The 18,777-nt window shown below is 46.4% G+C and overlaps 1 protein-coding gene across 1 annotated transcript in view; it reads right to left on the bottom strand.

Moving 5' to 3' along the window:
* Nucleotides 1-18,777, bottom strand: part of LOC8040712 — an 89,408-nt gene that overhangs the window by 15,372 nt on the left and 55,259 nt on the right. The window contains exons 2-4 of the mRNA XM_029985171.3: nucleotides 7,622-7,727; nucleotides 6,585-6,670; nucleotides 5,893-5,994 (exon numbers count right to left, since the gene is read on the bottom strand). Of these exons, the coding sequence (XP_029841031.1) occupies nucleotides 5,893-5,994; nucleotides 6,585-6,670; nucleotides 7,622-7,727 (294 nt within the window). The remainder of the gene's footprint in view (nucleotides 1-5,892; nucleotides 5,995-6,584; nucleotides 6,671-7,621; nucleotides 7,728-18,777) is intronic.

The following is an 18,777-nucleotide window of genomic DNA, read 5'->3' as shown; positions in this document are numbered from 1 at the left end:
GTGTCACGATCTTTCTGGAACGTGGACGAAGGGGGCCGAAGCACCCGCCGAGAAGAGACGACACGCAGCCTGGTTGTGAGGGTGGACGATGTCTGACCGGAGCGCGTGCGCTCAACGGTGTTTATTCGTGAGGTGAACAATGTTGCCCGCCGAGCCAGGCGGCCGCAGACGGGCTGACTGGAGGGGGGCGCCACTAACTTGTTACACTCGCTGCTGTGTCCCGGAGTTCCTCTATGTGGCCCACAGCGGTACCTTTCATAAGGTGTTCCGGCTCTTGCCGAATGTTTGTAATAAGGGACCTTGGTACACCCATCCTGAAGCTTCGTTACACCTCTTGCGACGCCGATTCCTCTTCCTAGAACCATATGAATGCTGCCCTCAAGCAGAGTTTCGACGCAGGAGGCTTCATCGGTCCCAATGGGTACAAAAACGGACGATCAAGGCGGTAGGTTTACGTGGTCTGCGAGGACTGACCGCAGGTGAAGTCGCTCTGGGCTCCTCCGGGAGTAGGGAAGGATTTTGTAGAGTCAACCTGTTTGCTCTCAGGTCGATGACAACACCGTATTGGCACAAAGAGTCCATACTGAGAATAACATTCCTCGCACAGTCCTGAAAACTAGAGAGTTTTAGAATAGAGCACGCTAAAGCTTTGCGTACACAAAGAATAGCGTCGTCGCCACTGCGCATGCTCCGAACGCAAACCAGGTTCTGCACTTTGCGTGCGCAATTTTAGCATGCGCTATTTCTCGGAAATAGTGTGCTTACGCAAAGGGTCTTGGCACTCCTCTAAGGAGGATTCGTGATTAGAAGTTGGCGAAAGCCAAGACGAGCACAGTTAAAAAAAAATGGCGACCCCCAGGACCACGGCTGCGGTCGCTTTGGGGACGTCGTGAGCGTGACGTCGGCAACATCCTCGCGACTGCGATTTTCAATACGGGATGAACTTGCACTCGATTTGGAAAACCCAGTAGGGTGAACAACATCACCGGCAACTTGATGCTTGCAACGAGCGAACATTTATAGACCTTTTCATTTCAGTAGTTGCTTCACCGGCGGATAGAGGGCGCTGACGCATTCGGCGCCATTAGGTTGCTTCAATTTGGTTGCTTTCGGTTTTAACGTGAACGCGGCTATGTTGCTGTTTTACGTTGTTCTTGCTTAATTTTGTGATACAATTATGTTCCTTGTAGCACGCAACCAATGAAACAGTGGTATTGAGCCACTTTGAGGACTACGAGGTGTGTTAAAGCCTAAATTGCGTGCTTTTTTTACTGACTTCTTTGATATATCTGACTATGGTTGGTTGCGAAACGCCTGACTGATGTACAGGGAAGATTACCATCGTTTACGGCTGTACCCGATGACGCCAGTTTCCAGAAAAACAAACTAATGAAGAGACTAACACATGAATGTAAAGAAGCATACCGACAGCTTGTTTAGCAATGTGCTGAATCGGACAGAACAGATGAACTTGCGAGTTTACTACTCCTGTTTGGTTTTTGTGGGCACTCAACCTTTAGTGAACTTCGCAAACTAAAAACGTATCGTGTAATGACATAGATAATTGATACAAAGAAGTAATATCGTTTCAGCCTCTTTTTCTTTCTTTTTTTCTAATCCATGAAGAGACTACTTGAGCAGTACTCGAGCATGTTTTGACAGGCCGAGTAGGAAATTTCTTAAACTATCAACCCTGCCAATATTGCAAAATTCTGCCAAGCAGAATTTTGCGATATTCGACCTAGGAAATAGATTATTTTTATATCAACATTTGCTTACTCAAGATCGTCACTCGTTGTAAGTGACAATCCTGTCAAATTAAATCTGACATGTGTCTTCCGTAAAATTGCCCTAATAAAATTAAAGCGCGCAGGAGGAGGAATACCTCGGAAAGTTTGGCCGAATTCTAACGCTAGGCACCACTTCACGGACCTGTGTGAAAAATATTTATTTGTTTGAACAGATTCGCTTTGTAAATTTCGGCGTCGCCAGCCACCAAAAGTAAGCCGCTATTCGGCATCGACAATCCTGGACTCAAATGATAGCTATGTAGACGGTTCCTTTTTTTTTTTTTTTCTTTTCGGCGTCACATATTGCAGATTTTAGATACTAACAAAAGTTAAAACAACGTTTGCATAAAAAAAAATTTAAAAAAATTGCTCATGCGCCGAATTTAGACGGCGTTTTGAATTTACATAGAAAAGACGTTATTTCTTCGTGCTTGTTATTCTAAAGCTCGCGACTGTTAACAGTCTGTGGCATTTTCTTACGCGAGAATTCCCAACCTTTCTGTTAAAATAAATTAAGTGGATGGCACTGGTTATCTAAATATAATTAATAAATCACTTAAATGACTGTCGAAATGGGAGCGAGCGCGGTTACAATTCCTTAAAGTTCATGAGTAAACCGACCAACCGAACGTTGACGTCGCAAAAAAATATTGAGAACCTCATACGCATGTAAGTGTGATGATAGGAACAAACAAATTGCCTGATGTTGACGTACCGTTAATTCTAACCTCAGATAAGTACAAGTTAAACGTTTGTTGTCTATCTCATCCGCGAGTTTCCTCACATAATCAAAAGAAACAGTTTTTAACATATTATGAATACAAAGAACGATAATTTTAAGAAATACAAATAGTCTCCTTGCGCTGACTATTGTTGACACCTTCCGATCCTAAATGCGCGATATAAATATACGCACTTCTTACTGAGAATGTGCCGCCACTATTAATAAACAAACCTGAGTTGTCATAAGGACCTTTGAAACTTCGTGATGTCTTAGTCGCCGAGTAGACGTATCGGACAACAGTTTCCGAAGTAAGACAAGAAAGCGCGCTGAAACGCGACGAAAAGCACGAGTACGATGCATCCGACAAGGCGCGGAGGGGAGAGCGGAGCAGCAAGTTGAAGCAACCTAATGGCTGCCGCGTCAGGTGATTCCAAGATGGCAGCGCCCATGCGAAGGAGGATGAAAAGGTCTATAGGCGAAAATCAGTATACTCTTGCCGAGGAGACACATGCGGCGGACACGACCGGACGACCGCTCGCATCGCACTCTCACGTTTAAACAAAGGTAAAATTGTTACTGCGGACCAAAAATCTTGTTTTTTCTCAAGTTGCAGCATTTCATGTGTAAAATAAAAATTGTGACTATCTTCGTGGCATTGCAAGCGCAATATGCTTAGGCTTTTGCGTCGCGGCGGAGAAACGCTATTCTAAAACTCTTGCATCGCGTGCGCTAAAGCAAGCGCTAAATTTAGCGCTAGCGTGCACTAAAATTGTGTTAGTTATTTTAAAACTCCCTAATAACAAACTTCGCCAGGCAGGTTTTACCGTAAATTTTGGCTTGAGCAGTGCACCTCCCGACAGGTGTTATGAGTTGGCCCCTTGGCTGTTCGGAATTATGGCCCATCCCACAAAGTCATCGCTTTCCGAAGGCGTCGAGATAGCCTTTCACTCAAGACTGAGTAGTCCACCCCGGTATTCACAAATGTCGACACGTCAAGGCCGTCGATGACTCCATTGAGGTTGTTGGGAACTGTCCCGGGAGCATTGTTCCATGGCGTTTCACCGCTACAGAGGGAACCTTTCCCTCTGTAGTGACAAAACTGGCATTCTTGGAAGATCTGGTCTGGATCGACGAATGGCCACCTCCCAGAGTCGCCGCATTTAGCTTTCCCGGGAAGGCATCAGGGAAAAACTATCGGTGGGACAGATGACGATTTGACTCAGGACGCCGTGGGGACGGGGAACGGGATCCTTAAGGTCCAGCCGCCAGCGGAGGCAGCGATTGACGCAGGTATTCCTCGATGTCACTTGGCCGCTCTCCAAGCCGTGGTTGAGGGTCAATAGGCGCAAACTCCCGCAAACCCATCTAGCAGTAGGGGCACTGTCGACAAGTGTGGTCGGCTTCCCAAGAGTGGTAGCAAACAGGGCGTCCATCACCTGTGAGCCACACATTGCCCTTCCTCGGCCTAGGTTTCTGCAGTTAGACGTACTGGGCCCGTTCTCGCCCAGCAACGGTGGGCAGCTGACGGCGGTTATCTGGCTATGGCAGTGTAACCGAGAGTAGGCTCTTCCGGTGCTGCCATGGTGACAGGATTTTCTAGCTGGAAGGCTCGCTAAAGCTCTTCTCGGATGACCTCGGCAATAGAAATCGAGGCGGGGCGATCAGCAGTGGGTACTATTTTCCAAAGCTCTTCCCCGACGGCATCGCTGACAATTTCTTGAAGGTTGTCAGCACCGATGCCACCCTGATCGAATCAGGGAGAAGTCAAAATCGCAGCAACATGCGTGCCAGTGAGTCGGTTGAAGTGGCTGGCTCGGACCAACAGTGCACGCCCGATGTTCGTTGCTTCGGCAACGAATTTGTCAACAGTAGTTGCTGGGTTGCAAACAAGGCCACCGAGGATGTCGCTCTTCACGCCTTATCAGGACATGCAGCTTCTCCTCGGTGGCCTGAAAGTCGGCACGGCTGCTCAGGCCGAGATCCTCATCAACAAAGCTGGTGACCGTTTCTGGGGCCTGGAGTCCTTATTTGCAGGAAGACTTCCGCTCGCTCTCGTCGTTGCTGGTTCGTGAAAGTCCTCTTAAGTTCGGTCTTGAAGGTATCCCATGACGGAAGGGAAGCCTTATGGTTCTCAGAAGCCTCATGGTTCTCAAAAGAGTGCCTCGCAGTTCCCTCTAAGGAAAGATAGGAGTTTTGCAGACAGGGGGGTTTTACGTGCCAAACCTACGACGGGCATCTGGCAGGAGTTTTGCAGACACTGTTCAGCTGTCTGTCCATTGTGGCATGCCACGCGTTTGCAATGCTGAAGACAATCTGCCAAGTCTTCATGGACGTCGCCGTTGAAGGGCGCCTGTGTACGTGGAGCAACAGGCAGGAAAACAACAAATGGGGTCACCGGAGATTGCAAGGACTGGATGTTCATGGTTGACTGGGCTTTCTTCAATGTTTCTAGCAGTTCACCCAAAAAACTCCGGGGGCAGTCCCTAGATGCGACGGCTTCCTGGATTCTCGGGTTCTTCAAAAAGAGGTCTTCTGGCCGGACTTGGGAAAGGACTTAACTGACGAGTCCTCAGAGGGGTGTTGAACATCGGCAATCCTTACCTTGCACCTCCACCAAAATGTCACGAAGGACAGCTGATGAGGTAACGAATGAACAGAAACTAAACGTTTATTTGGCGAACTTGTGCCGAAAATAAAAATACAAAAGAGGTCGTTTCGCAAGTGTTTAAGGTTGGTAGAATAGCATGATCAAGCTTAAGAGCGACACTGACTTGTACGGCACAGCACAGCTTTTAAGCCTTCCCTGGGAGCCCGGAATATTCTGCCTCAATCCTTCTCGTACCGTACATTCTGAACATGAATAGGCTAGACTCTTCTCCAACTTTCTCGAATCTTCTACCTTCACAAAGAAAACGACACGCAGTGGCGTGAATCGAATCAGAGCCACCTGCGTGTGAGCCAAATGCACAGCAGACTCTCCTACGTTACCACGCAGCAATATCCAATAGTAGTTCTCTAAAAAAATACATTTTATCTATGCCTTTTCTTTTTTCTTTTTTTTTTTCTATTACGTTTTCTCTTTGCTCCTGAAACACTGCAATGGACGCTACATACACGGTCTCCTGGATCGAGTGTAGCGAGTTCGGTGAGTGACAATGAAAGTTACCATGTGACACCGCACATGACACTAGGAGCAAAGTGCACACGCTTCAAGCGACACTAAATTACAAAGATGGCAGCTTGGGTGAGTTGAGTACTAAATTATCCAGTCTGACAGGGGTATAACTTTCAAGTCAAGAAGCCACACTCTCAAACCTGCAACATTTCTGGCAAGGAAAACTCCAACAATGGCACACTCCAAGGCTACAGGCAACTCACGTTGACGACGATGACGATGATCGTGATGATGGAAAGGATCGCCTGGACCACGAGGATCATGGCATCAAACACTAGGTAAGGCAGGATGTAGTGTCGCTGGTCCTACAAAGATAAAAATCTGCATAAAACAATGCACTTTGAAGTTTTTTTCATTCCTATCACTATGGTAACGATACCAAATAACAATAGGGGGAGTGTCAGTAGATAATTATTTTAGTCACCCTCTGTTCTGCCTAGGGACCCCTAAGGGTCGGCAACTGCTTTAACTAGACCAAAAAGAGTCCAAAGACAGAGTGAAAATAAATTTGTAGCTGTGCTTGAGATGCCGCTACTGTGCTTCCCATTTTCTCGTTTCCCTTTCTTAGGCATTTGCAGTAATGAAGTTCAAAGTAGTTATCCCAGAATTTTTTTTTTTTGTGGTCTCCGAGTGTAATTTTTAGTACTACTGTAAAATACCAAGCACTTGCCTTTTTTTTTTGTGTGTAAAATAAAAAATCTGCGGCAAACTTTTTTTAAATGTTTTTTGTTCACGTGTGTTGGGCATCAGCAGCAAAGTTTTTACTCCAGGCGTTCTTCCTTTTTGTAAACCCAAAAAGGGGGAAATAAAGGGGCTTAGCATAATTATTACTATTATTATGAAATCTGCCTTTCTTGGAGCTCGAAGGACAAAGAGCAGGAAAGTGGCGCCTTACCGTGTAAGCGCCCCGGACACAGAGGCTGGACACGATGAGCCCAATGGCGCAGATGACGATGTAAGCGACGATGATGCCAAAAGCGGCTGCAGAGAATGCAACAAGCATGTCAGCACAACCTAAAGGGCAATTCTGACGCGAGTTTGTTTAGAAAACAGGAGTTAGTCGTCCCCAGTGGGTGCCTGGTGTCTTTCCTGGAGATGATAAATTTAGACAGTGCAGCACAACCGCTAGCCAGGCGTTTAACGTGCATCCCGCAGTAGTGATACGTGACGACGCGCTAGAACGATACTCGTCCAGATCAAAACAGGCAAGGGTGGGCATTGAATGCGGGATTCCCCAAGTTGTGCAGCACAAACTTTGGCTCCACGTGCCCCGAGCTGCGGCGACCCGACACAACCCGTCCTGACGGGTCTCCGCTGAGGCATTTACACGTGCCTAAATTATTATGGAAGCATGACTTGCAAGAAGACGTACAGATACTGTGTTTGGGCTGTTCCCTAAGGCCCTTGGCAAGGGGCTGTCACAAGGTTTCGCCTCTGTCGCCCAGATTAGCTCGAGGGGCCCGCACCGCTCTCTTAGCCAAGTTACGGCAAAACGAAACAGAGATCCTTTTACTGTTTACAACCACGAGTTGTCTCTTGCCCTAAGAGACTTCCGGGAGCTTCATGTCGGCAGGCCTTCCGAGCCTGTTGATGGATATATTTCCAAGACAATGAAGTTCTACAGAAATCTCCGAGTTGGGGATTTCTGGTGCGCTTGAAACAGGTAAGAGGAGATCAGTCGTCTTAAAGGAGTATTAAAAAATTTCCTACAAATCTCTCACTAACCAATCCATTAGCTAATCACATGGTGAACTGGTCATAAAATATTTCATGAACGCGCCGCAAGAAGCGGCACCATGGTGGGGGTTCTTCGTCCTCATTTGACCGGAAGTTCGCGGGGAAGTAACTTGCCAGAAGCGCCTACTTCCGGCGCATTTAATAAAAGGGTCCATAGAGCTAACTCGTCAAACAAGTGGAAACAAGAGTGCTTACATTCCAGCAAGCTCTTCATCTCGGGGAGCTCGTCGTAAACCTCCAGGACCTTCTTGTAGTTGACCGCCACCGTGGCATAGGTGATCAGGCCAAGCAGGGAGCCAATCTGGAAAAAAAGAAGGGGAAAGTTCAACAATAGAGATCCTGAAAATCCCTAAAGCCATGTTGACGCTGGTCATGCACGGTGTTTACTGCAGAACGAATGACAGAATTACCTGCAGACACTCCTCACGCATGCATACATCTATTTGCTTCAAATATGCTCAAAATGGACACTTCACATTCACAGGGCACGGAACAGGCGTCTGTTTGCCCTCGAGGCTACAGTACGACACTTTTTCCATGGAGGTAGGGCACACGTGGGTAAATTTTTCAGGGCACTTCAAGGGATCGAATAATTTGAATCCAGCAAAATTAAGATATTAATTTTAAAGAAGAACTACATCGCATTGTGCCATCAAATTTTATGCAGTTTCACCGTACAGTCTGATTGAGGCTGTTGCAATTTTATAATTTGATATTCGCGCTCGGTTCCATCATATGTACAGACAATGGCAGATTCATCGCCGCGTTTATATGCACCCCGAAAAATATTAAAAAAAATTAAAATGCAAATTGAATATGGACACCGTGAGACCTCACACCAATAATTGGGCTGTGTGTGTGTTTATACAGCCTAGAACTTGGTCTGCCTCACAGGGGCGACGAGTCTCCCAGCTGTAGATGAGAAATTTAGCCAGTGCGGTACAGCCGCTAGCCTGGGGTCTTTAACGTGCATCACGCAGTAGTGATACACGACCGCACGCCGGTACGATGCTCATCCAGATCGAAACGGGCAGGAGTGGGGCTCGAACCCAGGATCCCTGGGTTCTGCAGCGCGAGCTTTCGCTCCACGTGCTCCGAGCTGGTGTGCGCTAGACCACTCGGCCACCGATCCCCCAGACCTCACACCCTAAAGTAATTGCACAGTGTATAAGTTTTTTGTTTTCATGGTTTACGAATTTCTCTAAAAAGAGCCGCAGAAGCTACACTTCTGCAGTTTGTGCAGGAGAGTTTTATGGCCAGGGGGACATAATATAGATTAACTCATGTTTACAAACAAACTGGAGCACCCCTAGTAGACGCCACCAACGCCGCGCATGCGCAATGAAATGTGGGCAGGAAGCTCGCCGCCGCCCGTAAATAAACCATTGAAATGCAATGTTGTGGGCTTTGGTGCAAGTCCTCTGCTCATTTTCGGTTCGAATTGTTGATTCTACGTCTTCCTGGCAACGCCCGACTACTTGAGCAGCTTCAGCGAAATTACCAAGACTTATTACACCGCAAAACTTAGCGTGGATAATGTGACATCTGGTGATTCATTCCGTGCTAATGCCACAGAATGTACACTAATGCCTGATTCGCATGACGATTTTCAGTCGCTACATTGCTCGGGCTGCAAAAGCATGAACTGTAGCCGAGATGGTCAACATTGACACTGAAAATCTCAAGCAGAATCGGACCAAGCGAATCGGGAATAATAAGTGAACGATGGCCACTGGTAACAATGATGAATATCTCCTTGTATCTACTGTTTACATCGAGCACGCTTACCAACCTTCAAACTTGAGTCTTTTGAGGCCTACACTTACTTCTCATAGCAATTACCAGGCTAATGTTTGGTCTATAGGCCCGTGTCATGTCGTCTGAAAGAGCAGACGACAAGCAGAAATGTTTGAAAGAGCAGAAGAAAGTTCAAACAATCAGGTGACCGTTTGAACTTGAAGACACGCTGAACGTAGTCTGCACGTGGTCTGTACAACTTCATGGTTTACCCGCATTCATGTTGGAACAAAACAAATAAATCTGATGACCGCAAGTATCCGTGAATTCAACCCAAAGAGCATCCCGCTTAAGGAATCGTGGTCTGACGGCGTCTGGTTTTCCCTTCTTACGGCACATATCCCATTCTCGGACGAACCTAGCACATGAAAACAGGCCTTCGAACCTTTCGACTCTTTTGAAGTTGCAGCGTTCTGACGAGAAGGCAGGTTTATGTCTGGTACCTTTCAAAACAATGCAGGAAAGCAACGTCTTACATGGCAACTTCCACCCACAGCCCCAGACCGGAAGTGCGCTCGATGCGCCACCACCACTCCGTGACCTAACAGAGTTGAGTTTGTGTATAGGGACTAATCGTAACGATCAGTCGGCCAATTCAATATAATTTGTTCAACTTTTTAATTAGTGAAAATAGACATGGTTCCAAGTACAAACCTGCTCAGCTATTCATTAGCCCACCTCTTTTTAGACAGAACCCAGGCGAAAATCAGTCCACTTCCAGCTGGATTATGGAACTGGAAATGAGGCGGTCCAGCTCCCAGCTGGAATTCAACTGGACCGCCTCGGTTCCAGTTTCATAATCCAGCTGGAAGTGGACCGATTTTCGCCTGGGAAACAAGGCAACAGCAGCATTTTATGGCATTCTGAAAGAAAACTCAGTTTGGACGTGCTTCTAGGGTTCGGTCTATTATCGGAACACATCTTCGTGCCCACGGACCTGCTCCCCGGTAGTAACACGAAGCCACCGCCTCGCCTTCCTCGCAGGATGGAGGGAAGTAAGGCGCACAAATGTTGCGCATCTCGGCCACTGGGGAGCAGAACTATAAGCAGAGAGATGCGCTCCGATAAGAAACCGAAACCTAAAAATGCGTCCAAACTGAGAGTTCTTTCAGAACGCCATAAGATGCTGCCCCTGCCTTATATATTTCGAAAAAAGTTGACTTAGTGGTGTTCGATGATGCTCAGAAAATTTCTAATTGGAACCATTTGTCCATTCTCACTAATTATTTACATAATTGGTTGACTGATAGTTACGAGTAGCCCTATATCCCTCTGCCCGCATAACTTCTCTGCACAAACAGCTTAAGTGTAGCTGTCACGGCTTTTTATACACGAATCTGTAAAGCATCTAAAAAAAACTATACGTTGAGATAGCCGGAAGCTATAGTCAGTTACAGGTTAAGAAAAGTTTTCGAGGGAAAGGAGGGCAGGGGAGGAGGAAGCAGACGGAACGCTGGAGAGGAGGAGGAAGCCACCTCCTCTCTTCAGCATTCCATCTGCTTCCTCCTCCCCAGCCAGAAAACTTTTCGTAACCTGTCACTGACTATCGTCAGCAGCAACAGGCATCTGGAGTCTCAGCTGAGGGTGAGAAATTTAGCGAGTACTGTAAAACCACTAGCCTGGAGTCTTAAACGTGAACTAGGCAGTAGCGGTACACGACCACACGTCAATATGATGCTCATCCAGATCGAAACGGGCAGATGCTTGCATTGAACCCAGAATCCCTGGGTTCAGCAGCACGAACTTTCGATGCACGTGTTCAGAGCTGTGGTGCGCCAGCACACAGGAAAAAGCACCGTGGCCTATCTGGGTTCTATTCCACATAATCGAGAAGGAAAAGACCATTTTTAAAAGTCCATCAAGTACCACTGGCAGCCATGTTTTAGACATTTTGGGTTGCCAAGTTCCAAATGTATTCGTACCGAATACATTTGGACCCGAGCATGTGCCGAGCCCCGACGCCGCACACGTGTCGAGTGCATGCTCAGAAGTGAATGCAAACAATAGATAATCTATGCAGCGAGTGCCTTGGATAATCTAAGCAGCGAGTGGTATAGTTTGTTTCACCATCACTGTCAAAACAAACTAAAATTTAAAAGATTGAGATACACTTAAGCATCCTTACGAGTTGTGAATGCGAAAGCATGCAAGCCGCTCGTCCGCTCCCTTTTTCGTTAGCTGCTTACTTTTCGTCGCCGGTTGGCGCGTGTGCTAGTGGTGCAAAGCTATCGATAGTGCTATCGATAGTCGCCAGAAATCTGACTATCAATAGTAAAAAAACTATCGACAGTCGACTATCGAAAAAAATTGAAGGCCGTTTACAACTCCCTGTAACGCCGAATTAGAGCGCAGCTCTTGAGGAGGAGGGGAAGGGTACTGAGGGGAAGGTATATCCTTCTTCCCTCCTCCTCACCTCCTCATCTTGTCTGCTACTCCTCCCTCCGAGCCGCGTCGCTGTCGCCTCACGAGGGTCACATGACCTCACGGGGGTCACGTGACGTCACCGGGGTCACGTGACCCACATGAGGTCACGTGATGATGATGACATCATCACTAGTGACATCACCAGTGACGATGACGATGCGGATGACTTCATCAGTCACGTCACTGATGACGTATTCAGGGAAGATGATGATGACGATGTGGATGCCGATGACATCATCAGAAACGACTATCCGGATGCCGATGAGGTCATTAGTAACGCCACTGATGCCATCAGAGACGATGCCAATGCCGTCACTGATGACGTCATCAGTGACGTCACGCGTCCCATAATGCACCGCGCGGGTGCACCGACGGCGACGCCGCTCCAGCCGGAAACGGGCGCCTAAGAGCTGCATTCTAAAACTATCGATAGTGCTATCGTCGACAGCCGACTATCGAAAAGCTATCGATAGTGCTATAGACGACAGACGACTATCGAACAGCTATCGATAGTTAGAGTGAGCACCCGTCCCGCGACTTGCGGGACTGTCCCACGTCGAGGGCTCGTGTCCCGCGTCCCGCAATATCAAAATCTTCAAAATGTCCCGCATTTCACACTGCCGTAAAACTCACTACGCAGCTTATGGCGCTGCCGAGCAACAGGGCAAAGGGAAGCGCGGAGATCGCTGGTGAACGTGTGCATCGCGATGGTACACCATTTTCTATCCAAGAATTGTGCGAAGTGACCGTCGTTCATGCAGGAGATCCGACGCGCATGCGCCGTTGTGCCTCTCTTCCTTTGGTAGCAAAATATTGCAAGGGACAGTTGCTCACCAAAAGTTGAATAAATTAATTTAGTTATTTTCAAATCGTGCTGCGCCATTGCGAAAAGGTTGCAGTGGACAGTTTATTTTATTTTAGTAAAGACGATCACACAAGGCAAGAAGACTGCAACTCACAATGATCAAAAACAACGTAATATTCAAAGTTTGTGTAGGAGCATGTTAACAAAAATATGAATCGACAGAAAACCAGAAGCCGTAAAAGATTTACTGCTTCTTCTATCGTTTTAATGCATCGAGTTTTGTTGCAGTGAATTTTTCATATGTGGTGAAAATTACTGCAGCTTAATTGCCGGAATACAATTTGCAGCTGTATGACATGCTTTCAGACAAGAGAGGATATCAAACGAGTTAGCAGAGCCGCATTTCGTGACGTGTGTTGATAACTTTCCTCGTATAGTTATTTTTTTTCCATTATGTTTTTTAACCTGAGACCGGGGCAGAAGGCGGAAAAAACATTTTCTTCCACCTGCCCCAGTCTCGGGTTAAAAGGCAGCATGGTAAATTTCCACCAGCCCGACTGCGCACTATGTTCTTTTTTGCAGTTGCCGCAGCCGAAATGTAATACCGTTCTTCTGTAACCCCCCCTCCCTCCCCTCCCCAAGGTAAGCGTGTCCCGCATTTCGCTAGCAGGAAGGTAGTCACCCTATCGATAGTGCTATCGTCAACAGTCGACTATCCAAAAGCCATCGATAGTGCTATCGTCGACAGTCAAAAAACTATCGATAGTGCTATCGTCGACAGTCAAAAAACTATCGATAGTGCTATCGACGACAGTCGAAAAACTATCGATAGTGCTGTCGACGACAGTCTAAAAACTATCGATAGTGCTATCGACAGTCGACTGTCGATAGCACTATCTATAGTACTATCGATAGTCGACTATCAATAGTTTTGCGACACAATCGATAGTTTTAGAAAAACTATCTATAGTATCGGTAGTCAATTTATCGATACTTCTGCATCACTAGCGTGTGCTCCCCTGGTGACCTTGGATGCCCCGTGCTGATGGACACGCAGCGCCATGGGGTGAGCGGTCGTGGAAACTGACAAGCACAGCGGACAGTGGCACCCCCTCGACGCGCGCCAGCCAATGGAACCGAAGGAGTGAATACTATGGCCTCTTTCGAGCCAATGAGATCGACGGAGACGAAGCACATGACAGCCTTTACCAAAGATGCAGGGGCGAGAGTGTAACCTAAGCAGTTGGAGGAGAAGCGTAGCTCAACAGCAATTCCTTTCATCTGTCTCAACACGAATTTCATACGGGATTTTCTTGCACCACGCAATTGCTGAAGTTCAGCGTTGGGCAGAGATATTCTACAGTGTATTTGAAAATATGAATAGGATACATGGCGAGAACAGCTAAAATGCTGATGCTGAAATACATGTATAAAAATGTGTCGCAATATATATCAGAAATACATTTAGAAATAGAGAAGTATTTTCATATATAAATACAGCGACACATATTTAGAAAACACTAATGAAGAGCACTTCTGCTACTAACTTTAGCTTTTTGTATGGCAGCAAATAAAATCAATGTATCGTAATGAACAGAAGGTAAGGGGGCGCAGAAGAGCTGGTGACCAACGTTACTGGAGCAAGCTCAGTTTCACAGCTCAGCCTGCGACGTGGGCTCAGTGGTGGTCACGAGAACTAGTATCGCTATGGTGCCTGGAACGCGTCTCTGACTGGTGTGTTTAGCGTCCTATGCTGCCCATACATCAAAAGTGGTCCCCAAGTGGCAACAAATGACGTCACAGGAGCCATAGTGCCATGCTGTTGACTGTCGCGATCCTGGCGGTTGGCCGTAGAAATGATGGCGAAAAGCGCGAGCGAACGCGAGTGTCGCTGTTGTCACGGCGTCCCTGGCGTCTAAACTTTCAGCTGCTGTAGCTTCCATGGACTGTCACAATGGGGAGCGACCTGCAGCAGAACAGGCGTCTGCCGTATCCACCACAGCTGCTGAGACACCACCAGGGACCGGCGACAGCATGACACTTCTATGACGTCATCAGGCGGAAATCGAGGGACCACTTTTTTGGCCGCGGTAAACACACCAGTCGGAGACGCGTTCCAGGCACCATAGTAGCGCTGCAGTCGAGCCTTGCTTCCGGATTGTCTAGCCCGCCAAGTTTCAATAGCAATACTTTAGCTTGGGCGAGTTGTTGATTCATACTAAGTAACACTTCACAGCGCAAGGAAACAGACGCACACAAAAGTAAATTTCAAACACTCAAAGAAAGAACATTCACAATGTGTTGACTTTGATCTCTGGTGTCTTACACTTCATCTTCAACATCTTTTTTTTTTTTTTTTTTGCTATTATACAGATGGAAGTAAAAAAAAAGGAAAAAAAGAAAAGGAAGGTCTCAACACGGTGGTAGACAACGCGCGAGACAGGGAAGCAAGATCCGACTGCAGCGCCGCTCGTTCTCATGACCGTCACCTGGGCCACTCGTCTCTGCAGGCAAGAATAGGGAGCTGCGAAACTGAGCTTGCTCCAGTAACGTTGCTGGTGACGGGCTCGGCACGACGCCGAAGTAATTTTTAGCATAGACTTGTCAGTATGCCCTTAAAAGACGCCCGAAAAGAAAAAAAAATTGAGTCTGGTTGGGACATGCGTGTCAAAAAATAAATTTTAAGCGAAAAAAAAAAGTTTTTTTTAGAGCAATATTGACGGCGCAAGACAAGGTTTAGTCGGCAGTCACCTCCATTCTACTTGTTCTCTCTTTCGACATTTCGAGAGCGTGGAGAAGAGGGGAACGGCTTCATCTTCACGACCGAGATGGTCATTCCAGAATGACCAATGACGTCATAGACTTCGCGCGCAGAATTTCAAATAAATCTCCCGCCGTTAATATTGCTGTAAAAAAATTTTTTCGCATAAAACTTATTTTTTGACACGCGTGTCCCCAACCAGACTTACTGTTTAAAAAAAAAAATTTTTTCTTTTCAGTTTTTTTTTTTTTAACAGAGCTTTGGGAATCACGCAGATCCTAACTAGGTTGGACTTTCCATCCACAATGGACCTGCAGCTCTTTAAAAATGATGCGCTCCTTTGAAGCAAGATCACGTGAACATGTTTTGTATTATTTCTAATCAAGTCACGCCAACGGGTCAGCACCCTCGCAATCTCGGCGCTTTTTTCCATAGTCATTTCAAGGCGTCGCCTTGGAATAAACTGGTGTTCTTCTAACTATGACCTGAAGGCGAAAATTTCACCCTCATCAAAGTAAATGGGGCAGGGAGCACAATGTACACTTGTGAAGCTCATGCCCACAGTGCCTTTAACATTTTGAATTGACGGAATAGCCTACCAACTGATTCACCCCGGAAATTAACTACCGCATTTTCCGGTGTATAAGTCACGGTTTCTTTTTCAAACAATTTCTTGGTGTGTCTTATACAATAATGCGACTCGTATGCATTTTATTTTTTTAATTCAAGGTGCGACGGCTTATTTTTTTTTATTTTATGCGCCGTGCACAATGTTGCTTAGAGCACCTCAACAATGTAGCCATAGGTGGTGTTGCCCCCTCCAGGAGGCACTGCTGTCACCACACTTTTGCCACTTTTTAATGGACTCGAAAAGCAAGAAATGTTATGGTTTCCCCGAAGCGGCTCTATGTGGATAGGCAAGACAGCAGTTCAGTAACAGTGAAAAGTAAGTGGGCTGGTATACACATACTGCAGAATATTTCCTAGAGTTTTTCTTAGTTTCCATTTGAGCAGTTTTTTCTGCAGTGTCAAGCAGTGTTGCTACATGTAAAAGGAAGGACTGTACCTAGCCAATCTTTAAGAAGTACCGAAAAACAAAGTATGTCTATGTACTTCTTTCTGCCTGCGCATCAACATTCACGTCGTCTTTAGGATTTGGCCTAGGCTAGGCCTGGTCGTACAAAGCTAGGTTCACGAGTGTCTAGCTCGCTACACTTTTGTTCGCTCGGGATGTGTTCTCTTGAATAAAGTTGACCATGTTCTCATTTTGCGTATTTTAAATCCTTTGGCTGAGAAACACTCGATCGCCACTGCCAGGCAACACCATGCTATGGGCATATCTCGCAAGTCGAAACGTCAAAGTTGTGCGTCAAACATTTTCATTTGTAATATGGTAATGGTGGTGTCTCACTTGAACAGGCGTCGGAGGTTAAATATTTGGGAGTCATTTTTTCGTCCCTTTTAGATACAGTAAACATGTTAATATAGATTACAGTAAAGGCAAGCTGGTCACTGGGATTTATAAACAATTTAAGGTTGGCTCCCCCATCTCTGGAGAAGACACCATTTTTTCTCATGTATGGTCTGTCTGACCACGTCCGTGAGATTTTGGCATCCGTTCAGGCAGAACTTGGTAGATCGAGTTGAAAAAATACAGAATCGTGCTGCAAGATGCGTGAAGGGTAATTATGATTTCAGAGCTAGCATAACTACACTAAGATCACCTCCAAATTAGATACCTCCGAGTCAAAGGTGGAAATTTCTCCGTCTCAAACTTTTGCATAGTGTTTGACAATGATGCAGCTGTTCGTAGGTTCAAGTATATTTTTGAGCCCGCCCGTGTGCCAGGAAAGGAAAGAATTAAAAAAACAATTGTTCGTTTCATTGCAGAATTGATGCTTTCAAAATTCTTTTTTCCCGCGGTCCATTGACGGCTGGAATAACCTGCCAGATCTGTTTTGTCTAAAGATTCAAGGATATGTCGAAGGATTCAAGGATATATGTCTAATTATCATTGTATATTACTTACTGTATTGTTCTGTTTTACTTTGTTTTAGTGTATAACTTTCTGTCTGTGCTCCCCCCCTTTCTGTAATGTCTCTTTAGGCGATGTAGGTATTCAAATAAATAAAAAAATAGAGGGTGAGGAGGAACTCCTTTCCTACCCAGGCCCTCGTGTCCCAGAGGTCGCTTGTGTCCCCCTCGGAGATTAGGTAGTCACTCAAAATTCGTACAAAAGCAACTTCCCTCTCTCTCCCGCCCGTGGCTTCGACAGCACTTAGCACATCTATTGAGATGGACCATAGGCATGTGTCTCCCTCCGAGGTGCCCGTTGGCTCACTGGAACTGTAGCCTTTTGCGTTTGCTAAGTTACGGTGAAACAAAGCGTAAAGGGTGCACACCATTTCCTTCGAGACGAGTATTAGAGAACAGGCCCGTTCTATCGAAGCTCAATTTAAAGTCGAATCACAATTTTAAAAAAGGCAGTTCATCAAAAAAAAAAAAAAAACGCTTAAAAAAATTGTTTTTCTACATTGCGCGTGTATCGCGTGTGTATCGCCGCGAAGATGGACATGTAACCCATCTTCACGGCAACAATGGGCGTGTTAACCCATCTTCGCAGTCAAATTTGGGGTTTTTTTTGTGCCAAACCTACCGACGGGCAACTGGCACGCCCCAGCGGAGGACTGAGGATTAATTTCGACCACCTGAGGAAATTTTGACGTGCAACCGAAAGCTCGGTTACACGGCGCCTTCTCCGCAATAAGCCTCAGTCGGATTGCGGGCGCCTCGGTCGAGATTCGCAGTAACAAACTCAGGCAGCTCATTACAAAAATGTTAACCCAACTGGCCTTCTCGCGTACACGCTACTTTGCAGCGGCCGCATTCGCCAAAAGTAAGCTCATCGCCAGTTATTTTTTTTAAGTAGTTTTATTTATAAAGGAATCTTATAAAACAAAATAAAAAAGGCAGTCTCTTAATTGGCATTTGCTAAAAGGAGCTTTGGCAAAATAATGCCTCCAACCTTTTGCACCACACTCGTTCCAAAGTTTTTAATTTTCACAATAAGGTCACAACCCAGACTGAAATGCAAGGCAGGGGAAGCTGCAGCAGCTGGCGCGTTGGGCGAGTCTTGACCTAAAGTGTGGCGCAAGAATCTGTGCTAGGGCCTCCCCCGGGCCAAAAATACTACACAGCTATAAATCAATCCCCCTCAGAACACTCCTGCCACCCCTTAGTCCTTTTCAAGTTACGATGCCCACAAGCCGCTCTAGGATCATTTTAGAGCGCAGCTCTTAGGCGCCCGTTTGCGGCTTGAGCAACGTCGCCGACACCGCGCGGTGCATTGTGGGTAAACTTTCCCGCTATACCTAGCGGAAAAAATTCCCCCGCTATACCTAGCGGAAAAAATTCCCCCGCTATACCTAGCGGAAAAAATTCCCCCGCTAACTCTAGCGGAACAAATTCCCCCGCTAACTCTAGCGGAACAAATTCCCCCGCTAACTCTAGCGGAACAAATTCCCCCGCTCAATCTAGCGGAACAAATTCCCCCGCTCAATCTAG

The sequence above is a fragment of the Ixodes scapularis genome, unplaced genomic scaffold (assembly GCF_016920785.2).
Source record: "Ixodes scapularis isolate PalLabHiFi unplaced genomic scaffold, ASM1692078v2 PGA_scaffold13__105_contigs__length_92229423, whole genome shotgun sequence".
Lineage (NCBI taxonomy): Eukaryota > Metazoa > Arthropoda > Arachnida > Ixodida > Ixodidae > Ixodes > Ixodes scapularis.
Note: the sequence above shows the minus strand (reverse complement) of the source record. Positions and strands in the feature narration are given on the sequence as shown.